The sequence below is a fragment of the Bos indicus x Bos taurus genome, chromosome 16, assembly GCF_003369695.1.
Source record: "Bos indicus x Bos taurus breed Angus x Brahman F1 hybrid chromosome 16, Bos_hybrid_MaternalHap_v2.0, whole genome shotgun sequence".
Classification (NCBI taxonomy): Eukaryota; Metazoa; Chordata; class Mammalia; order Artiodactyla; family Bovidae; genus Bos; species Bos indicus x Bos taurus.
Window position 1 is genome coordinate 37,027,940 of NC_040091.1, and position 10,550 is coordinate 37,038,489.

At 39.7% G+C, this 10,550-nt stretch overlaps 1 protein-coding gene and 1 non-coding gene across 4 annotated transcripts in view; both read right to left on the bottom strand.

Moving 5' to 3' along the window:
* KIFAP3 (kinesin associated protein 3) overlaps window positions 1-7,295 on the bottom strand; it is a 142,176-nt gene extending 134,881 nt beyond the window's left edge. The window contains exon 1 of one of the 3 annotated variants that reach the window (XM_027564769.1): window positions 7,047-7,293. In XM_027564769.1, coding sequence (XP_027420570.1) covers window positions 7,047-7,078 — 32 coding nt within the window. In that variant the 5' untranslated portion in view covers window positions 7,079-7,293. Of the gene's footprint in view, window positions 1-7,046 lie in introns of all 3 variants that reach the window. The other 2 variants (XM_027564771.1, XM_027564770.1) reach the window with 2 other exon arrangements.
* Window positions 7,296-9,920: 2,625 nt separating this feature from the next.
* On the bottom strand, window positions 9,921-10,028 carry LOC113907117. Its single transcript, XR_003515104.1, has one exon. It is a non-coding gene; the product is annotated as a U6 spliceosomal RNA (small nuclear RNA).
* Between the last annotated feature and the right edge of the window lie 522 nt (window positions 10,029-10,550).

Here is a 10,550-nt window from a genome sequence, read left to right on the forward strand (position 1 = left end):
TTCTTTACACTAATATGAACTACCAGAAAGGGAAATGAAGAAAACACTCTCATTTACAAATGCATCAAAAAGAATAAAATACCTAAGAAATAAATTTAACCAAGGAGATTAAAGACCTGTATATTGAAAACTATAAGACAATAATGAAAAAAATTGAAAAAGACACAAATAAAGGGAAATATATTCCATGCTTATGAATTAGAAGAATTAAAATTGTTAAAATGTCCATATTACCCAAAACAATCTAAAAATTAAAATGCAATCCTTATCAAAATCTCAATGCAGAAACTATAAAACTCTCAGAGGAAAACATAGGCAAAACACTCTTTGACATAAGTCACAGCATTATCCTCTTTGACCCACCTCCTAAAGTAATGGAAATTAAAACAAAAAGAAACAAGTGGGACTTAATTAAAATTAAAAGCTTTTGCACAGCAAAGGAAAATATAAAAAAACTGAAAAGACAAGCCTCAGAAAGAGAGAAAACAACTGCAAATGAAACTGACAAAGGATTAATCTCCAAAATATACAAGCAGTTTATGCAGCTCAATATCAGAAAAACAACCCACCCAATCAAAAAGTTGGAGGAAGACCTAAACAGACATTTCTCCAAAGATGACATACAGATGGCCAACAAACACACACAAAGAGGCTCAACATGGCTCATTATTCAGTTCAGTTCAGTTCAGTCGCTCAGTCGTGTCCAACTCTTTGCGACCCCATGAATCGAAGCATGCTAGGCTTCCCTGTCCATCACCAACTCCCGGAGTGCACTCACACTCACGTTCATCGAGTCAGTGATGCCATCCAGCCATCTCATCCTCTGTTGTCCCCTTCTCCTCCTGCCCCCAATCCCTCCCAGCATCAGAGTCTTTTCCAGTGAGTCAACTCTTCGCATGAGGTGGCCAAAGTACTGGAGTTTCAGCTTTAGCATCATTCCTTTCAAAGAAATCCCAGGGCTGATCTCCTTGCAGTCCAAGGGACTCTCAAGAGTCTTCTCCAACACCACATTATTAGAAAAATGCAAATCAAAACTACAATGAGGTATTACCTCAAACCTGTCAGAATGGCCATCATCAAAAAATCTACCAACAATAAATGTTGGGACAGTATGCAGAGAAAAGGGAACCCTTTTGCACTGCTGGTGGGAATGATTCAGTCACTATGGAGAACGGTATGGAGATTCCTTAGAAACCTAGGAATAAAACTACTGTATGACCCAGCAATCCCACTACTGGGCATATAAACCTGTAACTAAAAAGTCACACGTACCCCAGTATTCATAGCAGCACTATTTACAATAGCTAGGATATGGAAGCAACCTAGATGTCCACTGGCAGACAAATGAATGGATAAGGAAGTTGTGGTACGTATGTACAAAGAAATATTACTCAGCCATAAAAAGGAACACATCTGAGTCAGTTCTAGTGAGGTAGATGAACCTAGAGCCTGTTACACAGGTGAAGTAAGTCTGAAAGAGAAAAACAAATTTCATATATTAATGCCTATATACGGAATCTAGAAAAATGCTACAGATGAACCAATCAACAGGGCAGAAATAGAGACTCAGACATAGAGAACAGACTTTGGACACAGTGAGGGAAGGAGAGAGTGGGATGAATTGAGAGAGTAGCACTGACATATATACACTACCATGTGTAAAACAGAGCCAGTGGGCAGCTGCTGTATGGGCACAGGGAGCTCAATCCAGTGCTCTACGACAACTGAGAGGAGTGGAATGGGGTGAAGGGAGGATGGGGGGAGAGTTCAGGAGGGAGGGGGCACACGTGTACTTGTGGCTGATTCATGTTGTTGTATAGCAGAAGCCAACACAATACTGTAAACCAACTACCCTCCAACTGAAAATAAATTAAAAAATCAAAAAAACTCAATAGCAATTTTCACAGAAATAGAACAAAAAATCCTAAATGTGTATAGAACCACAAAAGATCCTGAATAGCCAAAGCAATGTGAGGAAGAACAAAGTTAGCAGCATCATGTGTCCTAAATTTAATCTATATTACAAAGCTACAGTAATCAAAGCATATGGTACCGGCATAAAAACAGACTCACAGATCAATGGAACAGAATAGAGAGCCCATAAAGAAACCCGCACACATATGGCCAATCAATTTACAACATAGGAGCCAACCATATACACCTGGGAAAAGACTGTCTCTTCAATAAATACTGTTGAGAAAACCATATTCAGTTCAGTTCAGTTCAGTCGCTCAGTCATGTCCGACTCTTTGCGACCCCATGAACTGCAGCACGCCAGACCTCCTTGTCCATCACCAACTCCCGGAGTTCACTCAAATTCACGTCCATCGAGTCGGTGATGCCATCCAGCCATCTCATCCTCTGTCGTCCCCTTCTCCTCCTGCCCCCAATCCCTCCCAGCATCAGAGTCTTTTCCAATGAGCCAACTCTTCGCATCAAGTGGCCAAAGTATTGGAGTTTCAGCTTCAGCATCAGTCCTTCCAATGGACACCCAGGACTGATCTCCTTTGGGATGGACTGGTTGGAGCCTGGCGGTCTACAATTCACGGGGTCACAAAGAGTTAGACAGTCCTGAGCGTGCAAGCATGCACACGCATGCACACACACAATACACATCTCTGTACACTCCCACACATATACACACTCAGCAATAAAAAGGAAATTTTATCATTTGCGACAATATGAACAGATCTTGAGAGCAATATACTATGAGAAATAATTCAGAGATAGACAAATACCATATTTTCAAACTAATATGTGAAACATAAAAGTAAAACAAAACTTGTTAGTGACCTCATAAATACAGATAAGTTGGTGGTTGCCAAAGGTCGGGGTGGGGAGTGGGTGAAGGTGGTTGAAAGGTATGAACTTACAGTTATAAAAGAGATAAGACCTGGGGTTGCAATGTATAGCATGGTTTCTATGGTTAATAATACTATACTGTAACATGAAAACTGCTAAGAGAATAAATCTTAAAAGTTCTTATCACAAGAAAAAAAATTGTTATTGTGTAGTGATGGATGTTAACTAGACTTAGTGTGGTAATCATTTGACAATATATATAAATATCAGATCATTATGTTGTACATAATGAAACTAATATAATGGTATATGTCAATTATATATCAATTTTTAAAAAAGACTTCAATGTAATGACCTAATTTTATATTTTGAGGAACTAGAAAAAGAGCAAATGAAACACCAAGCTATTAGAAGGAAGAAAATAATAAAGACAGAGATAAAATAGAGAATAGAAAAACAACAGAGGAAATTTAAAAAATCAAAAGTTGGTTCTTGGAAAAGATCAAAAAAATTGACAAACCTTTAGTTTAACTAAGACTCAAATTACTAGAACTGGAAATTAAAGTGGGCATTACTACTATTAACTCTGACCTCACAGAGATTAAGAACTGTAAGCCAACAAAAACGATAACCTAGATGAAATGGTGAAACTACTAGAAACTCACAAACTACCAAAATTGATTCAAAAGAAATAGTAATTCTGAATTCCCCCCTAATAAGTAAAGAGATTGAATCAGTGATGAAAAATTTGCCAACGAAGAGAAGCCTGCTGTTGCTGCTGCTAAGTCGCTTCAGTCGTGTCCGACTCTGCGACTCCATACACAGCAGCCCACCAGGCTCCCCCGTCCCTGGGATTCTCCAGGCAAGAACATTGGAGTGGGTTGCCATTTCCTTCTCCAATGTGTGCAAGTGAAAAGTGAAAGTGAAGTCGCCCAGTCGTGTCCGACTCTTAGCGACCCCATGGACTGCAGCCTACCAGGCTCCTCCGCCCATGGGATTTTCCAGGCAAGAGTACTGGAGTGGGGTGCCACTGCCTTCTCCGAAGAGAAGTCTAGGACCAGATAATTTCAACAGTGAATTCTACCAAATTAACACCAATCCTTCTCAAACTCCTCTAAAATTACGGAAAACAAAGGGAACACTTCCCAATTTATCCTGAGGCCAGTCTATCTTGATACCAGAAAAAGACAAAGACGCCATCAAAACACAACATATTTTTAATATAATTTATGAATATCCTTTATGAATATGTATGCAGAAATTCTTACCCTTTTGCAGCTTATAGACCAATGAGAAAGACAAACAATAACAACAAAGTAGTTACTGCTGCTGCTAAGTCGCTTCAGTCGTGTCCGACTCTGTGTGACCCCACAGACAGCAGCCCACCAGGCTCCCCCGTCCCTGGGATTCTCCAGGCAAGAGTACTGGAGTGGGTTGCCGTTGCCTTCTCCGAACAAAGGACAATTTATTGGGTATTATGGAAAGCTAGCAGGTGTATATGACCTGCATGGTGGATTGTGTGGTGGGGAAGGGCAGCTCAGGTAGACTGTGAGGTGGGAAAGGACAGTGTCACGTAAGTGACACTTAAGCTGCAACAGGAAACATGAAGAGTTAGCTGGGTAATGAATCAGGCAAGGGCCCTTGGAATCTAACACCGAAACATACAGGGATCTAAAAGAAGTAATTTCTGAAAATGTTGGGGGCAAGAGGGGAACAGAGAGAGATGAAACTGAAAAGGCAGGTGCTATAAGAGCAATGGAAAGCCATTAGAGAGTTTTAAGAGTCAAAAAACATTGTTTAATCCCCACTAGATTTTAACTATTTATACTATTTGTGTGTATATCTGACTGAGGATATGAACTGTGTCTATTTCATCATTTCCTCAGTGACCAGAACAATGCTAGGCATGCAGTAAGTATTTAGTAAGTATGTATTAAGCATTATTAAATAAAAATACTAACTGGCAGTAGAAAAATGAAGCCCAATTTTTGATTCTCTAATGTATCACATCGGAGAAGGCAATGGCACCCCACTCCAGTACTCTTGCCTGGAAAATCCCATGGATGGAGGAGCCTGGTAGGCTACAGTCCATGGGGTCACAAAGAGTCAGACACGACTGAGCGACTTCACTTTCACTTTTCACTTTCATGCATTGGAGAAGGAAACGGCAACCCACTCCAATGTTCTTGCCTGGAGAATCCCAGGGACGGCGGAGCCTGGTGGGCTGCCGTCTATGGGGTCACACAGAGTCGGACACAACTGACGTGACTTAGCAATGACTTAGCAATGTATTACATAAATGTAAATATAAAGAGACTAGAGATTTCTCAGTGATAGCTACTATTGTAGCTATCTGAAATAGCTATTGTAACCACTGAAATTATAATAATCACTCTAATTAAAACTAGAGTGAATCAATTAGATTGAAAACATACTGCCCTCTTGTTAAAAACAAAATAAAAGTAAAATTATTACAAAAGGAATACAGGTAATTACTATCAAAGAATCAATCATTAAAATGGAATGTTCTGTAAAATATTATAAGCCATCCAGTCTATATGATTATTTGTTGGATGCACATTTCTAAACTGAAAGCAGGCAATGCAAACTCTTTATTTATGTTGTCCAAATTAGACAAAATGGAGAAGTGTATATTTCAGTCTTTCCAGATTCTGACCTTATTTTACTGCAAACATTACATCAGAGTGGCTCATTTGATTTTATTTGTTGGACTCCCCATCATATAAAAGTAAGCAATGGGTTGACAATTACAAGTCATAGGATGCCTAAGGGACCACAGGGTACAAGAATTCTAAGAAAACTATCTTCTGGCACAACTACAATTGCGTGAAAATAAGCTAATGATGTAATAGTGACTCTGCTCTGGAAGAACCTGGAATTTAAAAGGTGAAGGAGAATTTCTTGTTTTCTTCTTTCACAAAATTTTCAATCAAGATATTTTAAATGAATGATGTAAGCAAAATTCAGTGAGGAAATAAATGCTGACTGTATACCTGCTATGATTACATTTTTTAAAAAATGCTTACTGGTAAGCCCTGGTTATGTAACAATTTCAGATATATTTCCATACAATATGATAGACAGGCAATATACACCTTAGGCCTGCAAAGAAGGTGAATGCAATTGGTTGGTTGGTTGGTTGATTTTATAATAGTTTCAATCACTTTGAGGAGTCTGTTAAAGGTTAGATCTTTCTATGATTAGGGCCCTCCAAGCCAGGATAAATATATTTAGTAAAAGTATATTATGAATTGAAATGATGTCACTATCTTACATGTATGTTTTATCTTTTAAAAATATTTTTATATGTGGTTCTCATATCTCTCATTAAGTAATATTTGCCCCACTGTTACATAAGGAAACTGAGTCCAAAAAAATACATGTGACTGACTAAGGGTATTTACACAATCAGTGATAAAGCCTTAGCTAAAAATGAAGAGTTCTTATTAAAGTATTTTTTTTCTCTTGCATCACTACTAACTCTTGGTCCAATGAAAGCTATCTTTTTTTTAGTTTGAGGGATGATCTTATCTTCGACCTGAGTCAAATAGTCGGAGATTACATTTTTCTTTAAGGAGTAATTGATACTACAAACATTTTTAAACTAAAGAAATGCCAATTTCATGTCATGCTCCGAACAAATCTCTTGATAATTAACAAAAATTACAGTATACATGGCAGTGAAATGAACGAAATGGATGAGGAAAGCAGAAACAGACTGGACATCAGCATCTCAATCCAGCCTTCCATGAATTAAAAGCCACCACTTCTTTCCCCTTCATTATTTCAAAACCCCATGGCAGAGAACCCCATATTGGAGAACACAGAACAGAGGCGCCAGAATACATTTCCAAGCACCCATAAGATTTATCTAGTAGGGGAAACAGAGAGTCGGAGGATGGGATGCGGGGAGAGAGGAGACACAGTATACTCCGCCCTTCTCCCCTCTCCCACAATGTGAGGTATCGAGGAAACCATCTTCAATGCTGTCAGGGCCCCGCTGAGTCAGGGAAGAAGGCTGGAGAAAACCGCACCCCACAAGGACCCCTTCCTCTTTTCAATTCACCTTTATCCCTCCCTTTCCATGATTTTTCCCGTCTCCCATCCCTATTCTAAGCCTCTGGCTTTGCCCAGTGACACTTCATGGCCAACCCAAGAACCTCTTAAGAATATCCTCACGGTCCGAGCAAGGAGGGGAGGACCGACCCTTGGGGAGTCGTCACCTTTTGAGGTATCTGGCGTCCTCCCCCTGCATGGCGGCGGCGACGGCGGCGTGGGGAGGATGGGAGTGTCTGAGAGAGGCCGGCCGGGCTATGTCCGGGGACGCTGGCCAATGTACCCCACACCCAAAGGCGATGACAGTCCTGAGGCCTGCAAGGCGGGGCAGCTACGGCGCTGTGGTTACCTCGGTGAGGCCACCGGCTCCTCCCACCACTTCTGAGCCCCAAAACACTGGAGCTGCTCAGACCCGCCCACAGCTGCCCGGGTGAGCTCCGCCCCAAGGCGCATGCGCCTGCTCCAGCGGCGCCAGTGTGCGCAGGCTCAGTATGCGGGGCTGGCCCTTGGGACTAATCTGACGCACCCTGCAGCCGAACATGAAAGTATTTGCGGCAGATTTCAGCGTGCTTAGTTAAAGGGTGTCTCCGTGCTCACCGCCCCCTTGAGGATGGGAATTGAAAGAGTCATCCCCCCAGTCGAATTGGAATTTCTGGTCTTTTGCTTCAAGACAGGGAGAAGAAATCCATTAACCATTTAATTAGAGAATGCTCTTGAACAGTCCAGCCCTTGGCTGAGAACCTGTAAAGAAAGGCATGTACGTGGGGCATTGTGGAAAAGGAAGGTGGAAAAGGAAGAGCACTGATTGCGCTGGAGAAGTTGGAATTTGTGCCGACAATGTAGCCCTTGTACAAAATGAATACAATTAATATCAACTTTGATCAAAGGGCAAATCTGTCTCTTCCACTTTGATATCCTAAATCTACAATGCACTTCCCCCCTCCCCTCTCCCCCTCCCCCCAACGAAAACAGCTCCTGAAATTACAACTTCAACTAACTATTCTGAACTTTAGATACTTTTGGATTCATTTTCCCTGAGACAGGCAGCTCTTAGCAATTCTGGCCATAGGGCAGGGGGCTGTTTTTTTTGTTGTTGTTTGTTTTGGTTTTATCTTTTTTTAGTTGAAATAGAGTTGATATAATGTGCCAATCTCATCATTCTAAATGAAGTCAGAAAGACAAATACCGTATGATATCACTTATATGTGGAATCAAAGGAGGGTACGAAGAAGGCATTTCTACTCCCCACCTGCAATCCTGTCACTTACTCTAGGTTCTCCATTTTGACACCTTGGGCTATGTCAACACCACTCTTCACCTGTCTTTTTCATACGCACTAAGTTAATGCAATGCAATACACGGAATATATAAGTATGGACACAGTCCATACCAATAAGAGATGGTATTGCCTACCCATTCACACAGGCTACACTATTTCTATCAATGTTTTAGTCATTCCTCCAGTCTTCCAGGGATGGTTATAAAGCTAACTTTGACAGCTTTCTTTGTATCATGACCTCTTATTAAGCTATTTAAAAATCTTATCATTTCTTCCTTCAAGATATTTCTGCAATCCAGCTTTTAAATTCTCACTTCTACCTACTAGCCTAATCATTTCATACTTGGAATACTGCAGTTCTTTCCTGTTTTCTGGTTTTTTAAATATTCATTCTCATAACTGATACAAATTTTACAAATCATCACTTATAGGTAGATTACCTTAAAACCTCCACAGTATCTAATATTGCCAGATCACAGTATCTATTAAAATGTATGTTGTTGTTTAGTCACTAAGTCCTGTGTGACTCTTTTGTGACCCCATGGACTATAGCCTGCCAAGCTCCTCTGTCCATGGGATTTCCCAGGCAACAATACAAGTGTTGGTTGCCATTTCCTTCTCCAGGGGATCTTCCCAACCCAGGGATCAGACCTGCATCTCATGCACATACTTGCAATGTAAGCGTCTTGAGATCAGAGATTTTGCTTTGCTTACTTCTGAATCCTTAGGATAGCACCTGGCTCGTAGTTGACATCAAATAAATATCTGGAGTTGAAAAAAATGCATATCTGATCTTGAAACAATAATCACAACAAAAATCTAGAGGAAAGAGGGAGGCTTAAGGGGAAGGGACATATGTATACTTATGACAGATTCACATTGTTGTATGGCAGAAACCAATATGACATTGTAAAGCAATTATCATCCAATCAAAAAAAAAAAAAAAAACTGAAAGAAATGCCCTGAGGCCAGGCAGGAAGAACTGAAAACTATATCAATAAGATAAACTGAAATTGGGGCTGAACTAGAGAAACTTTCAGTCTATAGTGGGAACAGTAGGCATCTTATTCTTGAGCCTAGGCATCTTATTCTTGAAAGTAAGAAATATTAATGGGATTGTGTTCAAAAGACACTAGTCAATTTTTAGGCAATTTTCCTCAACAGGAATAATTACATGGTTGATTTAACACATAATAAAAATCCAGGAGTCCATAATGATACTCAATGACTCATAGAAACACAGAAAAACAAAACCTCACTTTCATTGAAGGTAATGACTACATCAAATCCTTAACTCTGAAAATTGGTAATTAAAGGAAATAATAAAGCATTTAATCCAAGTCTTTTGGAAATAAACCATAATTTACCTCCTTTTAATGAGGGAAAGCTTTTTTCATTTTTAAACAGAAAATGTCTGCTAGTACTAGAGCAATATCATGATAGTTACTATTCTGTGAACACCGAGAAATAATACACCTCATTGATTTATTATAACATAATTTAAAATGTGGCAAAATTTCACCCCACAGATTACCTGATAATTCTAAATGGAATAAAATATGTTACTTTACAATAGGGAGATCAGCATTTTAAACAAACAAGTAAATGAGGTATCATTAGTAGTCATAGTCCCTGATAGTATATGCAATAGGAAGCACACAAGATCACCTATTAAGTATTCTTTTTTTTTCTTATGCAACTTCACAGTTTTTTTAAATTTATTTTAATTGGAGGCTAATTACTTTACAATATTGTAATGGTTAAAAATATGGAACGCTTCACAAATTTGCGTGTTATCCTTGTGCAGGAGCCATGCTAATCTTCTCTGTATTGTTCCAATTTTTAGTATATGTGCTGCCAAAGTGAGCACCTATTAAGTATTCTTGATGAAAATTAACCTGAATTTAACTAAATTGTTCTATCTAAAAAGACTAATCTATATCTATAAAAGGGCTTGCCTTGTGGCTCAGCCTGCAATGTGGGAGACCTGAGTTCAATCCCTGGGTTGGGAAGATCCCCTGGAGAAGGAAAAGACTACCTACTCCAGTATTCTGACCTGGAGAATTCCATGAACTGTAAAGTCCATGGGGTTGCAATGGAGTGACTTTCACTTTCACTTACATAAAAGACTAATAAATGAAAATCTCAATTAAATAGAGTTGGGAAGCAGAATGAGGAGCTCTTATGGCCCCTGTTGATAGCAGAGCCTGACAGAAGGAGGAGTCTTCCTCTTTCCTGGCAAGGTCACAGTCAATGAAAAGTCATGGACTCTTTGTTTACTATAGCCCTCCCAACATAATTTTTCTCTCTATAAAAGCATTGCCTAATGGGCACTTGCAAGTGGTTCACCTCAATTTCAGACCCCAAATTACAATGTTCTGCTGAGCCCAAA